Consider the following 26,398-nt stretch of genomic DNA (forward strand, 5'->3'; position numbering starts at 1 on the left):
CAAACGCAGTGGCATCTTCTCCTAGAGGGCTCACAGAAATGGGAGTTTGCAACATCAGAGGTTTCTAATGTAATCAGATGGATAATGAAAAGGTTCTTCTTCCCTGAGCCTTGAGTGAGTCAGAGCTCTGTGCCTGGCATTGCCCCGGGGAGTACCAAGAAAATGAAATATCCTCATGACACCTAAACAAATGGTCAATTCCGTGGGTCAAATATCAGCCAGAGCGGTTAAGAGGCGTCTCCAGTGAAGGGAGGAAAGGAGCAGCAGATCATGAACACGGTGCTTAGTGGAGTCCTGGTACACGGTTCCTGTTAAGGCTGATACCTGTTTGCCTTATGATGGGATGTGTGTTTTGCTTTCGTGAAAGATGCTGATAAATGACAACATATCTGAAATCCACATCCGGACACCTAAATCAAGACATAAGTTCTCAATTAGGTAACAAACTATCTGCTTTTGTAACAAGTATAAACCAACTCTTTATCTCATACTTGCTCTTTTTCCCCCCCCTGGCCTTTTGCCACTGTAGAAAAATGTCAGATAGGCTAAGTTTTCACACTGCAGCTGGTTACTGTGATTATGTAGACACAGTCTCTATAAATTCAGTGTGTGTTGCTGGCTGTTCAATAGCTGGTAAAATTAATGCCCAGGGAAGTGGGAAATGGGCCGCCACAATCAAAATGTGGACTTCAAACTTGCTCGTCATTTGCCCCACTCTTTCCCTCCCACATCCCTGACTGTGCTAATCGCCAGCTTTCCGCCAACTTACTGGCGTTCTCTTCCTCCTCCCACGCTGCCTTGGGAGTAAACCAGTTCAAGAGAAGCGCCATCATCCTAGACTTGAAGATACATGAAGATGATAAGAGCTTAGCGTATGAGACCCCGCTCCCACCCCCACCATGGATGATGCATGGGAGAAGGGGGCAGCAAGGTTGCTGTCAGAGGCCACTTTATCCAGCAAAGGAAGCTGACCACTGGAAACTAGAAAACCTCAAAAGACCATCTAGCTCAGGCCCTATCTCCAGACATGAGCCATTAGTCATTAGTACATGAGCCACCCAAGACAAAGGACAGTCTCTTCTTTTCACAAGGACCCCTGGCAGAGGCCTGCCTAAGTTGTCCCCATCTCACATCTCACTGTATAAGTCATGAGTAGCTGCCATGTGTGGCTTCCTTCTGCTCTGTGGGCCAGGGAAATGGAGTTTGAGAACCAGCTCTACACCTGAGTAGTTATGGGAGTTCACCAACTTCCTCTACCTCCTGGACTACCTCCAAAATGAGAAAATGGGCAAGTGAGGGTTCTGCCAGCTCTGGAAGACCTGAATCACTATAAACCTGTGAATCTCTTATTTTAAAATCTTCAAATACAACTTAAGCCAGTTTAATTGAAATAGAAAAAGTGTTTTCAGGGTTCTCTCAACCACAGATTCCTTAATCTTAGGGAACTCCTTGAAATTCTATATTTTATGCATTTGAGAGTCTGTAAATTTTGGTGGGAGAAGAGTAAATCCTTAGATAGGTGTACACCCCAAAAGAGATTAGGGACCCACCTCTAGGATGAAGAACTGAAGTGTAAATCATCTTGAGTGGTTTCCCGGTTCCCCATCCCTGAACACCAGGCTATAGTGATTATCAAGGGCAGGAAGTAGGAAGATGCAGGATTCTGGATGAGAATAAAGGAAAGCATCGGGCTTTACTTTTCAATCTCCAGCTACCACTACCCATTGCTCTGCTGCATGTCTGCTAGCCATACAACCTCAGAAATGCACTAACTCTCTCTGAATCATGGTTTTCTCAACCTTCAGTGGAGCGTGGTATGTTTCTCTTAAAGGTTGTTGTGAAGAATAAAAGAAATTGAGTAAATGCTTGACTATCCATGGAAACTCAATAAATGTAAGTTTCTTCCCACAACTAGTGGCTCGGATCCCAAAACTGACTATTTTGAAGATAGCTCCATTTAAAACAATCAATTAACCTTTATCTCAAATGTAAATTGGTATAGTTACTATGGACAACAATAAGGAGGTTCCTCAAAAAATTAAAAATAGAGTTACTATATCACCCAGCAATCCTGCTTCTGGGTATATATCCAAAGCAAATGAAGACAGGATCTCAAAGAGATATCTGTACCCCCATGTTCAATGCAGCATTATTCACAAGAGCCAAGACTTGGAAATAAGTGTCTATCAACTGATGGATGAAGAAGATTGATATATATACACAATAGAGTATTATTCAGCCAAGATAAATAAGAAATCCCACCATTTGCAACAACATGGATAAAACTTGAAGGCATTGTGCTAAGTGAAATAAGTCACACAGAGAAAGGCAGATACTACATGATATCACTTATATATGAATCTTAAAAAAAAAAAAAAAAAAACTCATAGAAACAGAGTTAAGTGGTGGTTACCATGGGTTGGCAGAGAAGGACCAGGTGGGGAGATGTTGGTCAAAGGATACAAACTTCCAGTTATAAGATGAATAAGTTCTGAGGATCTAATGTACAGTACGGTGATTGTAGTTAGTAATTCTATATTATATACTTGAAAGTTGCTAACAGAGCAGATTTTAAATGTCTCACCACAAAAAAAGAAATGGTAATTATGTGACATGTTGGAGGTATTAGCTAACACTATGATAGTAATCATTTTTCAATTTATAAGTGTCTCAAATCAACTTACATAATGTTATATGTCAGTTATATCTCAATAAAGCTGGGGGTGGGATTCACCCCCTTCTTGCTTCTGGAGGAAAAGCATGACATAGCAGCTAAGGGCTCAACTTTGGGTAGACATGCGTTTGAGTTCAGCTCCCAAATTCTCTGCTTGATGGCCATGTGAACATAGGCAAAGAGTTCAATCTTGCTGCACCTCAGTGTCCCATCTGCAGAATGAAATGGTCATGAGAACAGTCTATCTTTCCTAGTGTTGTGAAAAAATAGGAAAAGTACTTAGCACGCTGTCTGGGGCTGGGACATATGGATAAATGTTAGCTAACGTGAGGCTCTCCCTCAGCATCCTTAGCCACACCTTCTCTCCTAGGTACCATTTATCCACCTTGGGGAGTGTGTCCCTATAGCTGAATGTCCAACATGGATATCAGGCAGAAAGGGGGAAAAAATCAACAAATAATATGGATTCTCCAAGTCCCCTCCCTACCCCCACCCCCACTGCCACCCCCAGATAGCCTACAGTTTGTTGCCATTTCTTTCAGGTCATGACTCAAACATCACTTCAGTAAAATCCTGAGCACCCAGATAAAATTTCAAATGTGCCTCCAAACCATTCCTTTTCCCCAACCTTGCTTTATTTTCTGTTACACCTGTCCACCTAGGGCACATGTCAGAATTTGCCGACTTATTTGTCTGTCTCCTCCCACTAGAATATAAGCTCCCCAAGGACAGAGGCAGTCTTTATCTACTTGGTTCAGTTGCTATACCCACAGCACCTAGAAGAGAACCCAGGGCAGACAGTGGATGCCCGATTAACAATCTGTTTAATGAATGAGTGAATGAGCGAATGAATGAATGACAAAAAGCTTCCCACCAGAAAGGCTGCACAGGGAGGTAAGGATGGGGGTTGGTCTCAGACCTGACTCAAGGCCCTCTAACCTGCTTAACCATCGAATTCTGCCCCTTTTAGGTTCCACGCAAGTTGTATAGCCCCTTAAATCTGGGTGCTCACTTCAGACCCCCCTCATTAAAAACAAGCACCCCCACCCCCATTTTGAAACTGCACGGTGAACAGGAGGGAAAAGAACCCCAGAGGGCCACTCGTGGGGGTGGGAGGCGGGTAGGTGGAGGGCAGGGGGAATCCCCAAGCTGAGGTCGCCCTACCCCGCCCCCCTCACTGCACACCCTACCGGCTTGCCCCCCGGGGGCGGCGGGGGCGCAGCCGGCCTCGGGGCTCTACTGGGTGGCGGCGTCGGGGCTGCGGGCGCCTTCGCTGGACCCGCATTGCCCCCTAGTGCCGCGCGGAGTCAGGGCGCCGGGCTCCCCCGCCTGATGTCACCGCCGTGCAGTCAGCCCAGAGGCGGCTCATTGAAAGCAGACCCTCCTCGGCGCTGGCTGGGCGGAGGCGCCGCTGTCCGCAGACCCGCCGCGGACCGGGCAAAGCCGGGCGCCCCCTGCCCCGCCACCCTCTCCTCCCCGCCGCTCCCCGCGAGCCCGGCCTGGCGCGCCTGACGTGGACCATTAAACTTGGAGCTGCCGCCTCGTCCCTTCTCTCCTCCTCCTCCCTCTGACAGGCGAGCGAGCGGCTCGGTGCAGGCAGGAGACGTGCTGCCGGGCTGGGCTGCCCGGGGGAGATGACTTCTCGCCAGGAGGGCACCTCTGGGAAGAAGACCACGGGGGCAGCAAAGTTTCAGGGCAGCTGAAGAGCCTTCCCCGCAGCCTTCTGAGCCCTGTCACCCCCCTGGCTATGGAGGGCGGACTCTAAAATGAATCCCGATCTGGACACCGGCCACAACACATCAGCACCTGCCCACTGGGGAGAGTTGAAAAATGCCAACTTCACTGGCCCCAACCAGACCTCGACCAACTCTACACTGCCTCAGCTGGACATCACCAGGGCCATCTCCGTGGGCCTGGTGCTGGGCGCCTTCATCCTCTTTGCCATCGTGGGCAACATTCTAGTCATCTTGTCTGTGGCCTGCAACCGTCACCTGCGGACGCCCACCAACTACTTCATCGTCAACCTGGCCATTGCCGACCTGCTGCTAAGCTTCACCGTTCTGCCCTTCTCTGCTGCCCTGGAGGTGCTTGGCTACTGGGTGCTGGGCCGGATCTTCTGTGACATCTGGGCCGCCGTGGATGTCCTGTGCTGCACAGCCTCCATTCTAAGCCTGTGCGCCATCTCCATCGACCGCTACATTGGGGTGCGCTACTCTCTGCAGTACCCATCACTGGTCACCAGAAGGAAGGCCATCTTGGCGCTCCTTGGTGTCTGGGTCTTGTCCACAGTCATCTCCATTGGGCCTCTTCTTGGGTGGAAGGAGCCGGCACCCAATGATGACAGGGAATGTGGGGTCACTGAAGAACCCTTCTATGCCCTCTTCTCCTCCCTGGGCTCCTTCTACATCCCTCTGGCGGTCATTCTGGTCATGTACTGCCGCGTATACATCGTTGCCAAGAGGACCACCAAGAACCTGGAGGCTGGAGTCATGAAGGAGATGTCCAACTCCAAGGAGCTGACCTTGAGGATCCACTCCAAGAACTTTCACGAGGATACCCTCAGCAGTACCAAGGCCAAGGGCCATAACCCCAGGAGTTCCATAGCTGTCAAACTTTTTAAGTTCTCCCGGGAAAAGAAAGCAGCCAAGACCTTGGGCATTGTGGTCGGCATGTTCATCTTGTGTTGGTTACCCTTCTTCATCGCTCTACCACTTGGTAAGTTGGGGACTGGCCAAGGGGAACTGGGCATCCTCAGCTTTGGGCATTACTGATGAGCTTACTATAAAGTAAGTTCATGGGTTTTGGTTTTTTTATGCAGTTTGTGTGTGTTTGGAGGCTGCGGAATGTTGTTTGTTCTGCAAAGGCTTTGCAGATTGGGTAGCTGGCTAAGAACCAACTCAGGTGTTAGCAGAACACGCTAAGGGGAGGTACAAGTTACTCGAAATAGAACCATGGGAGGAAAATCTGGTATGTGGAATGACTCATTCAACAGCCTTGGTTTAATAATTAAAAAGGACACTGGACTTGAACATCATTCCAGCATTATTTCAGTTGTAATGATGTGTCGGCTAAGGCAGTGTCTGTCACTAATGCAGCATACAAAATAGTTTGTAGTTACCGCAGACACGGCATTTGGGAAGCAGGGAGGCAGCTCGGACACGGGAAGGCAGTTTTCATTCAGCATTTCCAGTGCTTTTGCAGAGACCCACAGTCCTCTAAAGCTTTGCAGAGGCTGCATTCTGCCCCCATCCCTTACCACTTCCTCTCACCTCCAGGTACTCTCTTCATTATGAGTTAGTAAGAGCATTTTATGCCTCACACCCCCAACCAACCTTAATCTAAAGCTTTGAGATTTGAAAGAGAAGAATGATGGTCAGAGGGTCATCCAAAAATATCCCAAAATGTCCCAAACTCTGGTGATTGATGGAATGCCCAGAATTAAATTATAGTTGCCCCTCACCTTCAGCTGCTAGACACCAAATCCTGCTAGTATGAAACTGAGCCCTTCCTATCCTATAAACATGTGCCCATCTTCATCTGACTGGGGAGTCCTACTAAGTGAGTTGTTCAAAACGCTACCTGACTTCCTCTAAGGATGAAACCGAGGTATGGTTAGGAGGTAAACCTAGAAAAGGATACTGTGCCATCCTGTCCACATAGCTCAAGAAACACTTGTTCCCTCTCTGAGGCAATGATCTGCTTTAGTTTCTTTTCCTGTCCCTGGGGGACGCTCCAGAAAATGAATGGAGGGAGGTGATCATGGCAGTCATGTGCTGTGATATCAGAAGAGGCCACGGCTGCTACGTGCCATGGACCACTAATGCTGCAGTCACACCAGCGGCTCAGTTGGAACCGAACATAACCAATCCCTCAAGTCACGAAAATCCTAAAGACACACTGCTTCCAAAAGAAAGAACCAAATAGAAAGAGGGCAAGCAGATGTGAGGAGTTTCCGTTTAAGAATGACAAAGAAAAAAAGCTGTTTAACCTACTCTCATATTGTAATTTCTAAGGCTAGCTTTTGAGCTAGTGCCTTTCAGAAATATTTTCATTGTGCTGAGCAGAGAGGCTTTGTAGCTCTATACACAGTAGTGGTCACATCCCACTGCCCAGCTTTCTTTTCTTTCCTGAGGTCTCAGGGCCCTTTTGCAGGCCTGTCCAGTTCAAGTGGATGACAGTTCACACTGCACTGGACCATACAAAGATCACAGTCACACATGGGGTGATTTGGCTACTAATTAGCCATGTGACCTTGGGCAAATGATTACTGCTCTGTGAGCCTCAGTTTCTTCATCTGTAAAGTAGGGCTAATTACTGTTGCTCCATGGGGTTTGCACTAGTACATGGAAAGGACTTAATACAGTGTTTGGTACACAGCAAATGCTTGATTATAGGTATAATCCTATACCTGTTATTAAAGGCTCAGAAGGGAACTATTGACTAGATCTTATCCTTTCTTCCTTCTTCCCCTGATTCTCAACTGACAGAGGCTGTGCATCCTCAGGAAAGACAAGGTCCCAGCAAGATGCGGGAATGGATCACAGTTGCAGACTTTCACTTTAGGGGCAAGGGAAACAAGTGAAAAGGCTGCCAACATGTTCCAAAGGAATGCTTGATGTGAGCTTTGCCATCAATTAGCTCTGTGGCCCTAGGTGTGTTGCTTTACCTTCTGGGCTTCAGGTCTCACTTCCAGGGAACACCGAGGGCTGAACTGAATCAAGGGCTCTCAAACTTTAATAAAGATCAGAATCATTTGTGGATCTTAATAAAAATTCAGCTTCTAAGGCCTAACACATAGAGAAACTAATTCAGTAAATCCCAGGAATCACATGTTTAACCAGCCCACCACCAGGCTTTGGGAAGCACCAGCCAGGGGATCTCTCAGTTCCCTTTAGCCTCCAGCCTCCTGGACACCAGGGTTTTTAAACACTGCACAGGTTAGCACTTCCCCACCCACATGGTGGTGCAGGACAATGTGGCTGCTGTCTGCGTTCTGCTTTTCACGCCCACCATCAGTTTTCTCTCCCTTTATACTCTTTCAACTTCTGCCCTCTTTCTGTCCATCCCTTTCTGAGATCTTATCTTCCTAACAGCTCAGGCCCTTGGCTTCCATGCCACAGAAAGTGAGGCATTCTTGCCACCCAGAGATTTATCACAGCTTGTTTCTCTTCTGCTTGACTTGAACACTTTCTGGCCAGCCATTATCTCCCAATGTGCTGTCCCTGAGCAGACTCCATCCACACACTTCTCCCAAGGACCTCCAGCCCCTGGAGGGTAAGGAATGCGGACTCCAGGCATTAAGTTTGGGATGGACTTCAAAAGTTACTCAAGAGTTTCAAACAGAGAAGGTACTTGATTAACATGCTCTTACTAATTTAGAAAGAGCATCTGAGCACAATGGAGATGTGGACTTCTACTTCCTCTGAGTTCAGATAACACCCAAATAAAAGTAACATGATGTAGAACAATAATTCCTTTGGAATCTGAAGCAGATTCCAAATTCTAAATTTTCCATGAAAGGCTTTTCACTCTGAAGAGGAGAAAGCAGATCTGGGGGGAGACAGCAGCTGGCAAAGTTCAGGTAGGAGTAAACTTCCAGTGGTGATAGACAGCCAGGTGCCTGGGTGGCACCAGATTTCTGTCTCTGTGTTTTTCTTCTCCATGGGAGAGGAGGGTTGGGATTCCTCTTGGGAAGGAAATAGCTTTGCCCCCTACAGGGTCCTGGTTAGGGGTTCCATTTGTTTTCTTTCCTCCCTTGTTTTTATTTTGGAGAGCATGGTTGGGCTGCCTGCAGAGACAGGCCTCCTATCTCCTGTGCGGCCCTCCCCACCTGTAACACCCTCCCTATCTCCTCCCCACCCTTTCCCTGTGGCTTCAACAGAGTTGGGCCAGGGACCAGCTCTCACTTACTCAGGAGCAGGGATGGATCCACCAAACAAGAACGCCTTTATTCAGCCCCTGGAATCAGGCCACGGAGGGACAGGAAATAATTGGAATATAATATAGCAGCATTTCTACTTGATGGGCCATGTGCAAGATGTCCAAGCAGTCTTCAGCTTCCTGGCATTATAATGAAGGCCAACTCCCACCGCCTGGGGTGGTCAGGGTCAAGAAGTGCCTGGGCTATTGAGGGATGTGCATTGCACTGGGGAGGGTGGGGGAGGGGTTTAAGATGGGAGTGGGGGTGGGTAGCAGGAAGCGCTGGGCAGCCAACTGGTAGCTGAGCTTGGTGTGTTGTTTAGAAAACACTGGAACCTTGCCTCGCTCCAAATCTTCCGTCTTTTAAAATGCTGAAAGGCACCAGGAAGCCATTATTGAACTAACTGCTTTCCCCTCCAAATAAATGAAGGTCAATTTCAAAGAAACAGTTGTGCTCTCTGTAGTACTGGAACCAAATCGGAATCCTTCTGTCCATTGATTTGTTTCTCTAGTCCTCTCATTCAGATCAGGCCTGATGAATTTCCACCTCCCGCAGGAGCATAAGGGAGGGTGGGGGTCTCAGGGATGACTCAGAACGGAGCCACCCCCACAAACACAAGAAATTTCTGGTTCTGAGGTTTCAAAACACAGGGATTTGAGTTGCTCACAAGGAAAGTAACTGGGTTTGAGTGAGGGGAAATTTTATACACAGGGAATCCTTCCTAGCGGCTTCCCAGGTGGCAAAGAAACTAGTGGTAAAGAAACCAACTGCCAGTGCAAGAAACATAAAAGACATGGGTTTGATCCCTGGGTCAGGAAGATCCCCTGGAGAAGGGCATGGCAACCCATTCCACTTCTTGCCTGGAGAATCCCATGGATGGAGGAGCCTGGTAGGCTACAGTCCATGGGGTTGCAGAGAGTCAGACACCAGAGAAGCAACTTATATGCATTCAATCCTTCCTAGAAAAGGGAAATCTTACTGAAGGAAAATATATTCAGCCACCTCTGAAGTCATTAATGAAGACTTCCTAAAGCACCTACTATGTACTAGACACTGTACTAATCCCTGGGTTCTTGTGCCAAAGCAAACATGATCCCTGCCTGCAGGAGGCTCATAGCCCAGTGAGGTCATATTATCATAGAGCACATACTATGTACCAGGCATTCTGCTAGACCCTTTACAGACATTATCCCACTAATCCTCTCAGCTGCCCTGACAGGGGAGCTCCTTCTTGACAGAAGATACTGAAGCTCGGAGTGGTTAGACTTCTCACCCAAATTCACACAGTAAGTAAATGATAGAGACAAAACTTGAATCCATGTCTGTCAGAACAGGTACTTACCTGGCCCAGGGCACAAAGGAGATGTCTGATCTTTTTGCTTTCTGATCCCAACCTACTCTCATAGCAAATGTTCTCCAGGAACCCCAGAGCCACCTTGTCAAAAGCTGATTATTCTAGTTCTGTTACAAAACCCTGTTACAAAACCTTCTATTCCCTTTTCACCCTTTAAAAAGATTGACTCATAAAATATTAGAGAAGATCATCCACATTTTAGTTCAAGGCTAGGCCTTCTCTTACCTCCTGTACTGTGTAGGATATGGGTCTCTCTACGCTGGGCATCTAGTCATCCCAACCAGGAAGAAAAAGTGGGATCTTGACCTTCATCTGGAAACCTGGTTCCACATCTTTATCATACATTCCTTCATTCACTGAATAATGATATATTTATTGGAGGCCTACGAGGTCCAGGCACTGTGCTGCAGATCCAGTGGTGAGCAAAGCAGCTATTCCATGTTCTCATACAATTTAGTTCTAGTGGGGAACACAGGTAATCTGAAAAATACACACATGCAAATAAACATAAATGGTTTGAAGAAAAGGAGTGTGCTGCTATTAGAAGTATACACCAGGGATCAGTATATCACAGGGGTTCCTGAGTGGCATTTAAGCAGAACCCTGAACAGTTTGGAAGAGTTAATTCAGTGACATAGCAGGTAGAAGAAGAGAGCTCCAGTCAGACGGAAGGGCACACCTGAACGTCCTGAGGCAGGAGCTGGCAGGGAACTAACAGAGCCTGGAGAATAGAGGGCCCGCAGGTATGAGTCAAGGCTGGAGGTGTGGGCAGAGGCCAGGCCACGCAGGGCTTTTAAGCCACATTAAGGATTTTAGGTTTTATGATGAATTGCACCAGCTACTACTGAAGGATTTGAAGCCAACAAGGTGTACAGTATGAATTATGTGTTTAAAAGAGGAGTCAAGCAGCCATATGGGGCACAGAGCAGAGATGGGGCAGTTAGAACATAATCCCAGTGAGAGCTAATGGCAATTTAGACTAGGCTGGTGGCAGTGAAGGTGGAAGGAAGATGGTTCAGAGACTTGGGGATGGATCGGTTATGATACAGGAGAGCAAGAGATATATCTGGAATATCCTTGAGGTTACTAGGTGAAACACAACCAAGAAGATTCCTCCCAGGCTCTCCTCAGACCCCATTTATCAGGGCTCACAAGACACCATGCTAGGAGTGATATGCCAGACACTCTGCTGAGTTGAGTAGGGGCTTCCCTGGTGGCTCAGACAGTAAAGAATCTGTCTGTAATGCAGGAGACTAGGGTTCAGTCCCTGGGTTGGGAAGATACCCTAGAGAAGGAAATGGCTACCCACTCCAGTATTCTTGCCTGGAGAATTCCACGCACAGAGGAGCCTGGCAAGCCACAGTCCATCAGGTTCCAAAGAGTCAGACACAACTGAGCAACTAACACTTATGAGTTGAGTAGACAAAATGTCCCAACACAAAAGTCAGAACCCATCAGCAAACCCAGATGCTCAGTAGAAACATCTGGCAGGGAACTGCTTTCAAACGCATAGATTGTTGGAATTCCCCTTACAGACCCTTTGTATCAGACTTTCTCATATGGGACCATGAATCTCAACTTTTAACCAGTTCCCACAGGCAATTATGTCACCAGCATAGCACCAGTCCTCCCCATGCCTGGTACCTGGAATGAACACTCCATGGGGAGCCAAAAAAGTTTGGTTAAACTTCGCCCAGTGTAGCCAGAAGTATCTTCAATCCTGCCCAGTCCTTCAGGCCAGTCCATATGGCAGAAGATTGGAGGCTCTTCAAACTAGAGTCTCCCTGGAGAAGGCGAGTTGAATGAGCACTGTGGAAGCAGGTCTCCAGTGTAGCGGGTACGCTGCTCAACACTGAATATTCTGTACAGCTTATAACTCTCTCAGCCCCTCTGCAAAGCCAGTATCATCACCCTGCATCTAGAGTTCAGAGAGGTTCATTACATTTCCCAAGGTTGCACAGCTAGTCAATGGAGTCTATCTGACTCCATATTTGGCACTCAGTAAACGTTTGTTATATTATTCTTGCTATTACTACAGTACTTCCAGACCTTTGTCTGAGGTCTAGTGCCCATGAGTGATAAAATTTTTACTGGCTCATGACAAAAATGAGAAAAAAGTTAGGAAAATTCTGTGTTTTTCCAAATGTACTCAATATAAATGATTGTTCTTTTATTCTAAAGACTGTGTCCTATTTTGGGAAACTGAAATAACATTTCTTTAATGGAATGATGGTAATAAGTGGTGATGATAGTCACTGTGTGTGTGTGTGTGTGTGTATGCGTGTGCGCAATGTTCTACTTGACAAGATAAAAAGTTGGTAACCCTATGTTTGTCCCCACCAAAATCTTTTTGAAATTTCTCTGTGAGTTTCCTAAAGTCTTAGAATCGTGGAAGACACCATGATGATTAGACATGACAAGTATTTGTGGAAGAAAGGAGGAGGATGATTTATCCTCTCAGTGATGGATAAACAAATTAGCCTCAGCTTTGCTGTAAGAGTCAGAGGCCTGCGGCAGGGGTTGGGGACGGGGAAGGATGATGTGTGTAGGGTCATGACTGTCAGATATGATAGTCTGGGGGCCGTCTGTGGAAGCACCCAGTACTACTGGGATGAAACAGAGCACAGAAATGCCAGTGGGTGTGTGTGTGTAGCTGCAGTGCCATCACAGATGGCCCTCGTAAGATCTGTAATGCAGGCGATGCCTTTACCTGAGTGTGTGTGGCTCATAAAAATAACGGATGGCTGTCAGGCCACACTGGGAAATTGCTTTCTCCCACATCTGCAGGATGTTTCCGCAGTCACTGTGCTCCCTAACCATGTCTGCTAATAATAATACTAATAGCTCCATTTATTAGGTCTTGCCGTGTGCCTGGCTTACACAGCAATAAGGGTGCTTTCCATGCATTCTCTCATTCACTCCTCTCCAGAGACTTACCAAGTGGATACTATTGTTGTCCTAATTTTACAGATGAGGAAACTGGAGTTCAAAGATTGAGTGATTTGCCTCAAGCTACCCAGCTGATTGAGGTTTCCCTGGTGGCTCAGACTGTAAAGAATCTGTCTGCAATGCAGGAGACTTGGGTTCGAACCCTGGGTTGCGAAGATCCCCTGGAGAAGGAAATGGCAACCCACTCCAGTATTCTTGCCAGGAGAATCCCATGGACAGAGGAGCCTGGTGGGCTGTAGCCCATGGGGTCACAAGAGTCGGACACGACTGAACAGATAACATTTTTACTTTTTCACTGTTTTTCACCCAGCTGATTAGTGCCAGAACCTGAATTCACAGCTAGGCAATAAGATAAGACTAAAAGGGTTCATTACCAAGGGGATCCTAGGTGTGGGACTCTAAGTCCTGATTTTTGGAAGCTTAAAGAGGCCCTAGGGAAAGCAGAGTCTATTCTGAGAAGGTGGAAAGGAAGGGCGAGTGGCTGCCTATTATTCAGCCACCAAGAGGCATCATATCCTGGTGAGAACATAAAGAATATAAAAATAACTGGGTCTTTCCCCTAGCAGGCTAAGTCACAATTTCTCTTTTATTATGGGTGCTTTAGACTTTTTTCAGCTTCTCAACACATGACTGATGCCATATACCTTTTAAGGCTTTTATCAAATTTGGGCTCTGGGGTTAAACACATAAAATTTAGAACACTTTTCACAGCCTAATTTCTGGCTGTATACATTTCAGAGCTGGATTCACCTCTGCACCACATAGGTGTGGTTGAGACCACATGCACCATAGGACTCTCTCCTACCTTGAATCAGCCTCTGGTCCTACCTCTTGATGTCACAAAGGCTGGCATCATGGACAAGAGAGTATTTCTAAAAGTTGGTTTTCCACTTTGCAGTAATCCTGACTAGTGATAACCTAGCCATACAAAAAGAAAATACTGCACACCACATATGTATTTTCAAAAGAACCCACGGGAAACATATCTTTAACTCTTAGCTGGTTCCCCAAAATGTCCATGACCCCTATACTAACATGCACATGAAGGGAAATACAGCAGAGGGAAGTTGGAGTGGAAATAGACAGTGGTCCAAACACATTGCAGGTAATAGATCTTACTCATGAGAACTTTACAAAATAGTTCAACCCGGAGGAGACACACTGGGATCCTTCCTGGGGCTCTGGAGGGCCCCATGAAGAGAGGAGCCCTGAGGTTAAGGAAGTGCCCGCGGTCCACCCCAAACACTGCAGCAATGCTCTCTCTAGCAACCTCGTGACTTGCACGAGAACTTCTTGTAGGCAGGGACCACATCTTTCCATCTTGCCTAATACGAGTGCTAGGTGCGTGCTGTGACTCAAATCGTTTGTCGTTTCCCCAAGTACACCTTGTATTTCTCCCGCTGTGTGCTTCTCCATACTGTCCCCTCTGGCAGGAATGCTCTTCCTGTACCCTTGCCCGTATCCTGCCCATCTGTAGACCCCTGATTTTGTGGGCACCTCTCTTAGGAATCTTTCCTGGCCCCCACCTCTTTCCCAGGCAGTGATGGTTGCCTTTATACCCTGTATATGGTGCTTGTCACGTTTGTTCATGGGAATCGGGACTGACAGGTACATCTTCAGCAGTGTTACCAGACTGCAAACCTCTGGAGGAAAGGGTTCAGGTTTCACTCATCTTCCTGTCCTTCAGGCCCAGAGACGTGTATTTGCTAGACTCCCAGTCAGAACAGCAATTGCAGCTATGATTCGTACAGTATCTGCCAGACTTCACCTACTATTTGAACCTGCCAATGACCTATCAGATTGGTATTAATGTTCTGCTCACTTTACAACTGAGGAAACAGATTTAGAGGTTAGGTGACTTGTCCCATTCCTTGAGACCACCACAAGCACGTTGAAAGGAAACTGCCTTGACTGCTTTTGTGAAACCAAAATGTCAGTATGGGTCTGCTTATGGGGCCAATGAAGAAAGATAAGATAGGTGAAGACCAGAGTGGACACAAGGTACGAGCTTGAAAATTAGACAACACCTTAATTCTTTATGAAAGGTTGCCATTCCACTGCCTCTGGGAGACCTGTCTGTTGCCAGTCAGTCCCCATTTTCCCTGACCTTCCCAGCCCTTGTCACCTCCCTCTGACCTCTGGGAGGGCTGTGGTCAGAGCTGATCACCACAGAAGTGGGAGAGGAGGGCACGATTCTGGTGACTCTACATCAGGGCCCAATTAAGACCTTTAGAAAGGTCTGAGATACTGAGTAGTGAACGCTGCCCCTACTTCCAAATGTAAAGTCTAAATTCTGTCTCACACACACACACACTACACACGGCCCTAAAATAAATGGGAAGAAGGCCAAGATTCTAATTTATCCCAGGAAGTCTACTTTGATTTCTTTAACATCAAAGTGAAAGTCTCTTAGTCATGTCCGACTCTTTGTGACCCCATGGACTATACAGTCCTTGGAATTCTCCAGGCCAGAATACTGGAGTGGGTAGCCTTTCCCTTCTCCAGAGGATCCTCCCAACCCAGAGATCAAACCAAAGCATCTCCTAAAAAAGTGAAGGTGCCCAGCAGCTCTGCTAACACTCTAAAGATACACTGAGTCTGTTTGTGGGTGACATAGCATTGCTCCATAATGAGGTGACCAGACATCCCACTTTGCCTGGGCCAGTCTCCACTTATGTCTGTTACCAAGGGCTCTGATGATTACTATCAGTTCAGTCAGTTCAGTCGCTCCGTCGTGTACGACTCTTTGCGACCCCATGAATTGCAGCATGCCAGGCCTTCCTGTCCATCACCAACCCTCTTTTATTCTCAAAAGTGTCTCAGTTTGAATGATAAAAGTGCCTTGATATTTTAACTCCGGGAGTAACAGTGTTTACAGTAGAACAGCCAAGGGTGCCTTGATTTCCCTGAGAAACCTGAGATGGGGGTGGGAGGAGTATGGCACCCAGGCCTCAGCAGTACAAGAAAGATTAATAATGAGAGAATGAACTGGGCATGAATTTAAGGAGGAAAGACACAACTTCATGTGTGTGTTTTTGTGGGAAATGGATTAATGTAAAAGTTGGTTGTTAATGTTTGTCTTCATCAGTGAGTTTACCATGTGTGCACAAGTGAGTCACTGAGCTGGAATCTGAATCCATGGCTGTCTGACCCTTAAACACTTCACGAGTGCATCCATTTCAGCACAAGGCAAATGGTGTTATCTGAATGATGAGTGTCTCCAGAATAGAGGAGACAGAAATAAGGTGGGCCAAAATAATATTTGAGGGAGGAGAAGAAAAGCGAGCTATGTCTTAGGGACTTAGCAGGCTGGAATAACAGTAGGGGTGGGGCATCTCCAACCATCCTTCACGCCCATCCTGGGACAACGGAGCATAGGTCGGCTCAGAGTACCGTCCTCACTGGCAGGCTTGTGGTCTTAGAATTCTGTCAACAACACACTCGTGACCACACCCAGGGGCAGGACACGTGAGCCCCCTCGGAGCACTCAAGTGCCCCTCTGTGGTGTGAGCACATGAAGTGCACTATAAAAGTCACGCCAATGAACAGTTCACACTGAAATGTTCAGAAACAGAATGTCCTAACACATGCAAGCGGACCATTCCTTTCAGAGCCCCATTTAATTTTTTCCAGGGGCATCTGCCCACAGTGTCTTGTTCCCCTGAAGCTGGGATACATTTGGGGCTTGGCTTAGCACACTTTTTAGAATTCCTCTTTAAGACAGTTTCCTGCCAAGCTAACATGCATCGCTTAGGGGCTGAACTCAGCACCCTGGCCATGCCCCAGAAGGAGGTTAAAATAGGACCAAGGGCAAGCCGGGCTCACTGTCATTTGCAAGCGTGGGCCCCAGGGCTCACACCACCAGCACAGGGCTGGGCAGAGATCCAGAGAGGCAGCTGGCGGGGGAGGACGGGGTGCCACCAACTGGAACAAACAAAAAAAAATTGCATCTCTGATTTCTATATTCAGGCCATCAATCACCCCCTGGCATCATGAGAAAGTGGTACCTGCTTCCAGGTACACCCTCAGAGAGTCATCTGCGGCTCCTTGTCCCCAACTCTTCAGAATTTATCTTAAACAGAGGCTCTTGGGATTTTTGTTCCAGGGACCCCTTTGGTAATCTGGTGAAGCCCCTTCTCACAATAGATACATAAAATAAGATACACAGGATTTCAAAGAAAATCAATTATGTTAAAATAGCTATTATAATGTTGATAAAACAAATTTATTGTGGAGTAAAACAATGTTCTTCTTTATTAACATATTAAATAAACAAGTCCTAGCAGCAAGTCAAATAAATAACTACTATAATTTGAGGCAGTGACAAGTGGGAATATTTCAAGATATCTGCAACAAATGTAATATAACATCATAAATCTGATTTCTGTGGGTGACAAACCCTGCTAATTCTTCTGTGGCTGGTTGCCTGCCTTTCTGCTAAAGAAAATGCTAACTTTCAACCAAAGGTTAATTTTTAAAAAGAGAGAGAGAGAGGTAATTTTTCCTATCCTAATTCAGAGACTCCCTAACCCCAGTACAAGAACCCTGTCTTATGACATGATAAAGATGTACTTCAGGACATGAGGTTTTCTATTGCTGTGTTCTTTCAGATTATATAGTCTTGGGACCACAGGGAACTTGTACACCTTCGTGCTTTATAACTATCTGGCATGTTTACTCATAGCAATTCTTAAATCTCGTTTCTTTATTTAAGCACCATAATAAAAAAGTCTATAATAGCACATAGACTTTTATTTAAAACAGAAAGAAGAAAAAAAATAGAAAAATTATTCTAAGCACACCAGACCCCAGGTCCCCCTGTATCCAGCACCCTCAGTCTTTCTCTCCAGGAGCAAACATTGTTAACCAGATTGCATATAATTCCAGAAATAGTCTATTTATTTGTAAGCATCCACATACATACGTGTGTGTGTGTGTAAATATTTGAGTTGTATGTGTGTGGAATGTGTGTGTGCATCTGTGTATTTTTACAAACGGTATCATTTTATAAACACAATAGTGGAGGTTACATTTTACACTCAATAGCATATCTTGGACATAGTTCTCTGTCAGAATTCTATACTTACTGTTTTCCTTTTCATGGGTGTGTAATCCATTTATGGAGTATCCTACTTTATTGAACATTTTCTCCGTTCATTGACATTAGGTTTTTTCATGCTATGAACAGTGCTGCAGTGAGCACTCTTGTCTCTGTGTCTGTGCCCACGTACTCAGGATAAATTCCTAGAAATGGAATCACTGGAGCAAGAAATATTTGGTATTTTAGGTTTAACATGATTATGTTCAAAAATTTACTATCTAAGGAATTTAAAATATATTAAAATGTAAAGTTGTTAATATGAATAGGTTAGATTTATCATGCAAGAGGGTTGTTCATGATACTGAAGTGAAAACGACAATTCACAGGATTATATATAATCTTATTTTTAAAAACGATTAACTTAGTCACCTTCAGGAGTATCATGAAGTGAGGAGGAGTAGATTTTAACTTTTTATACGCCTCTGTGTTACTTCATATTTCACATTATTTCACTTGTGTGCCTGTGTGTATATAGACAAATAGGACCACATAGTGCTTTTATCACTAAATATAAAATGTGGACTTTTTACCATTTCAATAAATCTGAATCATTTCAGTTTTTAATTTATATTTCACATCTTTTTAATGATGTACTGCAATCCATAATGAAAAGTGTGTGTGTTTAGTTGCTCAGTCATGTCTAATTCTTCTTGGCTCCATGGACTGTAATCTGCCAGGCTTCTCTGTCCATGGGATTTTCCAGGCAAGAATACTGGCGTAGGTTGCCATTTTCTCCAGGGGATCTTCCCAACGCAAGGATGGAACTCATGTCTCTTGTATCTCCTGCATTGGTAGGCAGATACTTTCCCACTAGCACCATCTAGGAAGTACCATAATGTGATTAACCAATCCACTTATGACAGTAGTGGTCAGATTTATCTTAATAGGTAAGACACACACAAGGGATCACATTCACAAGGCCTGAGTGCAGAATGCAAACATGTCCCTCTCCCTTCCTTGGTTCCTACCTATCTAATTTCCCTCCCACCTATCTAATTTTCCTCCCTGGAGGCAACTATTATTACCAGTTTCTTGCACATCCTTTCAGAAATATTCTATGCATATAAAAATATATTTATATGCTCTCTTTAATAGAAATAACATGCTGTTCTGCACTTTCCACTTCAAGATAAACAGAGCAACTTTATTCTTTTTGTTAACTTCATAGTATTCCTTTTTTCCCAAATAGACTTCAATAGAAGAATATTTAGGTTGTTTCAACTCTTTTATTATTACAAACCACACTGTAGTGAATATTCCTATACATACTTCACTATTTCCCACATTCTATGATTAAAATCCTGAAAGTGGACTATTCTGAGGAAATTTTTAATTTTTTATAAATATTTTCAAATTGTTCTTCATAGTGATTGTACCAATTTGTATTTCTTTGACTGACATTTGAGAGTGACCACTCATTTCCTAATAGTTTGCTATCAAACTTTTTGATCTTGTCAACTTGATAGGTGAAATTTCTGTGAATGAAGTTACACGTCTTTTTGTATGTTTGATAATCCATCCCCTCTTGATGTACGATTGCTTTGAGTTTTTAGCTGTGACAAATTTTCTTATATATGTATTTTTCCTTTAATATCTTTTGTACACTTGCTCTTCAGGATTGCCTTAGGATGAAATCCACTTTGAACGGTTAGCATCCAAAGGTAGACTCCTGTGAAACGCCTCAGACACATTATCAGATTACCCTCTGGGAAAGATGTAGTAATTTGCACTCCCACTAAGGGTGTTTCAGCATAGCTAAAGAAACCACTTTTTATGCTGATAGCTCCTCACTGCCTGGAGAAGCTTCAGACATCTGTGTGACAAGTCAGCTTCCCCTCAGAGGTGATAAGATGGCTTGAAAGTTTCAAATCCTTCCAAATAATTTGGTATCAGCCTTCCAGAGTTCGGGCTAGCAAGCTGCCCTCTTGGAATGCAACATCCCATCCATCAGGGGGGCCGAGCAAGCGGCAACCTTGGAATGTGTATATTTCATACAGGATCCGAGAACAAAAAGCAGTCACCCACAGTGTTTAAACAGATTTGATCTTTCACAGGGCTGGCAGACCCACCGTGATCCACATCAATGGTTCGAGGCCCTGGGGCTTATGTACCCATTAAAAACAATAACTAAACAAGATACTCCCCCACCTCCCTGCCCACACACCCCAGGAAAACAGTCAGCTTTGAGGCACTCAAGGATGAGTTAATAAGGAAGGATTCCTTCGGGCATCTAAGCTTGCCACATCCGACCATGAGGGCCAGTCTATATTTAGAGGAGGGTATTGCAAGTGCACCACATTTTAGTTGCAAAATTCAAATTGACTCTGGAAGATGCCAGCCTCATGAAATGAAAATTGAATTGAGCATTACTTAAGAAGCAAGGAGAAGGCCTGTCAAGCAGATCCTGCTGGGGAAGAAGGCTTTTTGAGAGGCAGTCCAGGGGCCCTGGTCATCAGGGTGGTGATGTACTCTTGACCTTGAACTGCTGGTCTGGGATGGAGAGGCAGGGTTATTTTCAGACTGTACTAAATCTAGAGGTGTTGGAACCAGCATCCTAGACAGGGAAGGGGGGAGGTGAACTTTGACCCACTGCCACCAAGTTGGGAGATCAAGAAGATCCTAAACCAGGGATTCTCAGAACCTCAGGAAAGCCTTTCCAGTCACCTGTCTCTGTCATGGCCATCGCACCCCTCTCATCCAGTAAAGAGGGCGGGCACCTTTCCTTCTCTGCAACATCCTTGTTAGCCCTTCACAAGTTCTGTTTGACTGGCAGCTTAGAGTACTCGAAAGAACAGGGACATTGAAATCAGATGAATCCAGGTCTGAAATACTGACTCTGCAGCTCATCTCTCTAAGCCTCAGTTAATATATCTGTAAAACGAGACTGAGACCATCTCATAGGAGTGGAATGAGGAATAAATAGGAAAATAGATGAAAAGGACTCAGCTGAGTCCCAGACACTTGTAAATATTTCAAAAATATTAACTATTAATATTTCAGCTATTAACGTTTTGAAACCTCTAATATAATATCAACTTTGCAGAATACATTTAATAAGTATCTGTTGACAAGATGGGCTATGTCTTTGGGGGAAATAAAAATGGGATCAGTTTCTTCTCATTTAAAGATTGCTGCTGCTGCTAAGTCACTTCAGTCGTGTCCAGCTCTGTGAGACCCCATAGACGGCAGCCCACCAGGCTCCCCCGTCCCTGGGATTCTCCAGGCAAGAACACTGGAGTGGGTTGCCATTTCCTTCTCCAATGCATGAACGTGAAAAGTAAAAGTGAAGTCGCTCAGTCGTGTCCAACCCTCAGCAACCCCATGGACTGCAGCCTACCAGGCTCCTCCGTCCATGGGATTTTCCAGGCAAGAGTACTGGAGTGGGGTGCCATTGCCTTCTCCGCATTTAAAGATTAGGAGATCAAAAATAATTTGAGACACCATGATACCTATAAAGAAAACTGAGCACCAAAGAATTGATGCTTTTGAACTGTGGTGTTGAAGAAGACTCTTGAGGGTCCCTTGGACTGCAAGGAGATCCAACCAGTCCATCCTAAAGGAGATCAGTCCTGGGTGTTCATTGGAAGGACTGATGCTGAAGCTGAAACTCCAGTACTTTGGCCACCTGATGCGAAGTGTTGACTCATTTGAAAAGACCCTGATGCTGGGAAAGATTGAGGGCCAGAGGAGAAGGGGGTGACAGAGGATGAGATGGTTGGATGGCATCACCAACTCCATGGACATGGGTTTGGGTGGACTACGGGAGTTGGTGATGGACAGGGAGGCCTGGGGTGCTGCAGTTCATGGGGTCACAAGGAGTCTGATACGACTGAGCGACTGAACTGAACTAAACTGATACCTATGACAGCCCTCCTTGGGGCTTCCCTGGCAGCTCAGATGGTAAAGAATCCGCCTGCAATGAAGGAGACCCTGATTCAATTCCTAGGTTGGAAAGATCCCCTGGAGAAGGGAATGGCAACCCACTCCAGTATTCTTGCCTGGAGAATTCCATGGACGGGCCATGGGATCACAGAGTCTGATGCGACTGAGCAACTAACACACACACACACACATAACTCCTACACCCAGATTTAACCAATGTTAACATGTTGCTGAATTTGCTACCTATCTTCTTTCTTCTCTTAAGAAATGAAATGTTGCAAGTACATCTGAAAGGCCCCACTCCTTGTCCCGTTCATCTCTCTCCTTCTCAGAGGCCATCACCAGGCTGCCTCTGATTGAGTAGATTCTCTTCTCTACATTTTCCTAAATGGGTCCTCTCAGAAGGAAGGAGGAGAGTGGTCCAAAATGAGGCCTTGGAGTAGATCAGTTCTGAGTTCAAATTCTGCTCCTGCTCCTTTACTAGCTGGGTAGTCTATAGCAAATTGCTCAACCTCTCTGTTCCTTCTCTCCCCCAGTCTTCTCTAAAAATGGGACAAATAACACTTCACTGGGTTTTGTGAGGATGAGATAAGACCATTCATGTAAAGCAGTGGTTCACAATCAAGAATCAGTTTGCCCCACAGGGGACATTTGGCAGTGTCAGGAGACATATTTGATGGTCACGACTGGGGTGTGCTATTGGCATCTAGTGGGAGAGACCAAGGATACAACTAAGAGTCCTACAGAGCACAGAACAGCCCCCCACAACAGAGGAGAACCTACCCCAAGATCTCAGTTATGCCAAAGTAGAGAAATCCTAGTAGAAAGCATTCTATCATTTTGTAAGGGCTTTAAAATATTTATTCAATAAACATAATAAATTATAATTTTATTTGTTACGATATTGTGTTAGACATTTCCACATGCATTATCTCACTAGTAGTCAGTGAATTGCTTCTTCTTAGTAAAAAGAATGATAGAAGGCAAACACTGTTGCTTCTGCATATCTGAGGATATCTTATTCTACTTGTTAAAGTGGTAGATTTACTTAAAATATAAAATTTCAGGCTAATAGATTAACTGGAAGCTGTTACTCAGATTCTAACCCTTCCTTGCTGTCTGTAAAGAACAAATTGTATCAGCACTTTCAGCCACAAAATGGGTTCATTTAAACCACAAATATTCCTTCAACCTAAGCAAGCCCAGGGACTAGCATAGCAAAAAATTAAAGCATCGTAATTAAGCTAGTCTTTTTGGCTCCTGTTCACAAGGACTGGCTCCCAAAACTCCAAGAAACTACAGAAGCGGGGTAGAATATGGGGAAAAGGAGAGAGGCCATAAGGCTGCTTCTCTGATTCACCGCAGGCTCAAGTCTGGGCTATACGCAGAGAGCACCCACTAGGAAATGCTTTTGCTCCGAGTCTCTAAGTGTGGTCCCCAGCCCAGCAGCATCCACATCACCCAGGAGCTAGTAGAGATGATGCCCCAGTCTACTGAGTCAGAAACTGGGGGTTCAGACAGGCAGTCTCGGTTCTCAAGTACTCCAAGTGATTCAGATGCACTCTCAAGTTTAAGAACCACTAATCTAATAAGATGGCTCACAGTAAAGAATCTGCCTGCCAATACAGGAGATGCAGGAGACGGAAGTTGAATTCCCTGGATTGGGAAAATCCCTTGGAGGAGGAAACAGCAACCCACTCCAGTATTCATGGCTGGAGAATCCCATGGATAGAGGAGCCTGGCAGGCTACAGTCCAAGGGGTCACAAAGAGTCAGACACAGCTGAGCACACACACAACCTACTAAGGCCACATCTCACATTCTCTGTGGGTCCATTTCCTGTCGCCCATGGCCCTCACTGCTGTAACAAAGCTCACAGAGCTCACCAATACCTGTTCAGAAGTGGAGGAGCTACTCTTTATTGGCGTTTCTCTTGGGCTGGAAGCTTCGCATATATTTAACTTACATAAGAATATGAGGGAGATACTGTTATCCCTTTTTCCAGATGAGAAAATTTCAGCTGAGAAAGCTGAACAGCTTGCCCAGGGTCATAGCTACAGAAAAGGATTGGAATCAGGATCTGAATCTAGGTCAGCCTGCCACCAAATCCTATCCTCTTAACAATGACATCACACTGCCCACTGATGATGAAGAGAGACAGAACAGGAACTCCTCAGCCCTGCTGGGGCCAAACTGTAAGCCTTGCCCAGTTAGTCTTTAGTGCCCCTCTGTTACCTGTCCTGGGGTTCACCTGGCCATAGGTAATCCCCTGGGAAGCTTAACCCCCAGTGACCTGATTCTTCCCCCTAGAAGCCAAGGCTGCCCACACTATCATGTTCTTCTAGCCCTTGCCTCATATCCTGGGACTTCAAATCCTCCCTCTTCCTCTTACTAGCTGTGTGTCTTTGAAGCTGACTTAACCTCTCTGTGCTCCTGTTTCTCATATGTAGATCAGTTATTGTAATACCTTCATATCAAGGTTATTAAGAGGATTAAATGAGATAATAAATATGAAAACATCTAGCCCAGTGCCTGTTGCATAGTAAAAACTAATTAACTCTTGTTTTTTTTCCCCCATGCTTTATACACCAACAGCTATCAAAACTACTCAGTCCAGGGTTGATTCTATTGCAGTCTCATTTATTGGCCAATTAGCTACTATGAGGAGCTAATCTTCACTGAGGTATTAATTCATAATAATGGTTTTCTGTGTTTGCCTCCACCATACCATTTACACTTCAACCAGAGGCCCTTAGTCCTTGAAATTGTGCAGCTTGGGAGTGATTAAGGACAGAAATTTTAGGGAATATGGAAGGCCAGAGGGGAGCCTTTCCCTATCCTTCATATTGCTCCAATGCAACTCTAATAGACAGGGAATCCTGGAGAAATGAGAAATGGGACAAGAGAGGGAAGTATGCCTTGAAGGTTGCATCTGGCTTTGAAGAGAAACAATGAGCTACTGGCATCTGAATATCAGGATAGGTGGGAATGATGCAAAAAAAAAAAGTGAAATCAAAGACTAATGAGCCGTTTGCCAACATTTAATACAATTGCTTGGTATCTGCGTGGTTGAATGTAATAAAGCTTTATTAAAAAGTAGTTATAACAACTAATAAGTCTCTAATTAAATTACCTTTCACTGGGCAAGCTGCTTGTGAGGTCTTAATTAGGTTATTTGCTGCCATTGGCCTAGCCTGGGAACAAAAGAAGATTCTATTATATCCTCCATGATCCCTAGAAAGCCAGATCTCTAGTCTCATGCAGAAAATGCTGAGAGACTCTGAATCTGAGGGCAGCTGGTCTCAGCCTATCTTAGCTCTCCAAAAACCATGATGTGTGGCCAGAGTGAAATCCCTTAATAGGTCCCACTGCTCTTAGGAGCCAGACAGTTTAAAAGATGGAAAGGGCATTTAAAGATGGAAATTCTAAGAACTTCATATTACAAAAGAGACCCTGAGAAATTATTTATCCGAGGTCTTCCAGCCAGGAGCAATGTCCCCTCTCCACAACCTCCTCCTGCTGTGGCCTGGAAAAGACAGAGAACTCAAGCTGCTAGTATGGATTTTCATTTGGGAAGGGAGAGAGAAACAAAAGGCACTGGCTTCTCAGAGGCTCCTGTCTTTGAAGCTGTATGTGTGTGTGTTTGATGTGTTGAAAGTAGTTCAGTAATTGAACTACTCAGGTAATTGAAGACCTACTTACAGTGTGGGTTGAGCTCTCTCCAAAACCACCAGTGCATTGCTGCCACAACGATCTTCCTAAAACACAGATCCAGTCACACTAGCATCCTGCTGAACTACCAGGGGGTAACTTCTGAGCTTCTGAGCAGAAATATTTTTCCGCAATTGGGCTCCACCACTCAAGACTGGAAAAGGAGTACGTCAAGGCTGTATGTTGTCACCCTGCTTATTTAACTTCTATGCAGAGTACATCATGAAAAATGCCTGGATGGAAGAAGCACAAGCTGGAATCAAGATTGCCGGGAGAAATATCAATAACCTCAGATATGCAGATGACACGACCTTTATGGCAGAAAGTGAAGAGGAACTAAAAAGCCTCTTGATCAAAGTGAAAGAGGAGAGTGAAAAAGTTGGCTTAAAGCTCAACATTCAGAAAACGAAGATCATGGCATCTGGTCCCATCACTTCATGGGAAATAGATGGGGAAACAGTGGAAACAGTGTCAGACTTTATTTTGGGGGGCTCCAAAATCACTGCAGATGGTGATTGCAGCCATGAAATTAAAAGACGCTTACTCCTTGGTAGAAAAGTTATGACCAACCTAGATAGCACATTCAAAAGCAGAGACATCACTTTGCCAACAAAGGTCCGTCTAGTCATGAAGAAGGCTGAGTGCCGAAGAATTGATGCTTTTGAACTGTGGTATTGGAGAAGACTCTTGAGAGTCCCTTGGACTGCAAGGAGATCCAACCAGTCCATTCTAAAGGAGATCAATCCTGGGTGTTCTTTGGAAGGACTGGTGCTAAAGCTGAAACTCCAATACTTTGGCCACCTCATGT

At 45.2% G+C, this 26,398-nt stretch overlaps 1 protein-coding gene and 1 long non-coding RNA gene across 2 annotated transcripts in view; both read left to right on the forward strand.

Moving 5' to 3' along the window:
* The first annotated feature begins 4,312 nt into the window (after window positions 1-4,312).
* ADRA1B (adrenoceptor alpha 1B) overlaps window positions 4,313-26,398 on the forward strand; it is a 61,012-nt gene continuing 38,926 nt past the window's right edge. Inside the window, exon 1 of the mRNA NM_001191139.1 lies at window positions 4,313-5,389. Within this exon, the coding sequence (NP_001178068.1) occupies window positions 4,441-5,389 (949 nt within the window). The 5' untranslated portion in view covers window positions 4,313-4,440. The remainder of the gene's footprint in view (window positions 5,390-26,398) is intronic.
* Window positions 5,396-9,506, forward strand: LOC132345783 (uncharacterized). Its single transcript, XR_009495334.1, has 2 exons — window positions 5,396-8,255; window positions 8,556-9,506. It is a non-coding gene; the product is annotated as an uncharacterized lncRNA (long non-coding RNA).

Source organism: Bos taurus, chromosome 7 (genome assembly GCF_002263795.3).
Source record: "Bos taurus isolate L1 Dominette 01449 registration number 42190680 breed Hereford chromosome 7, ARS-UCD2.0, whole genome shotgun sequence".
NCBI classification, from domain to species: Eukaryota; Metazoa; Chordata; class Mammalia; order Artiodactyla; family Bovidae; genus Bos; species Bos taurus.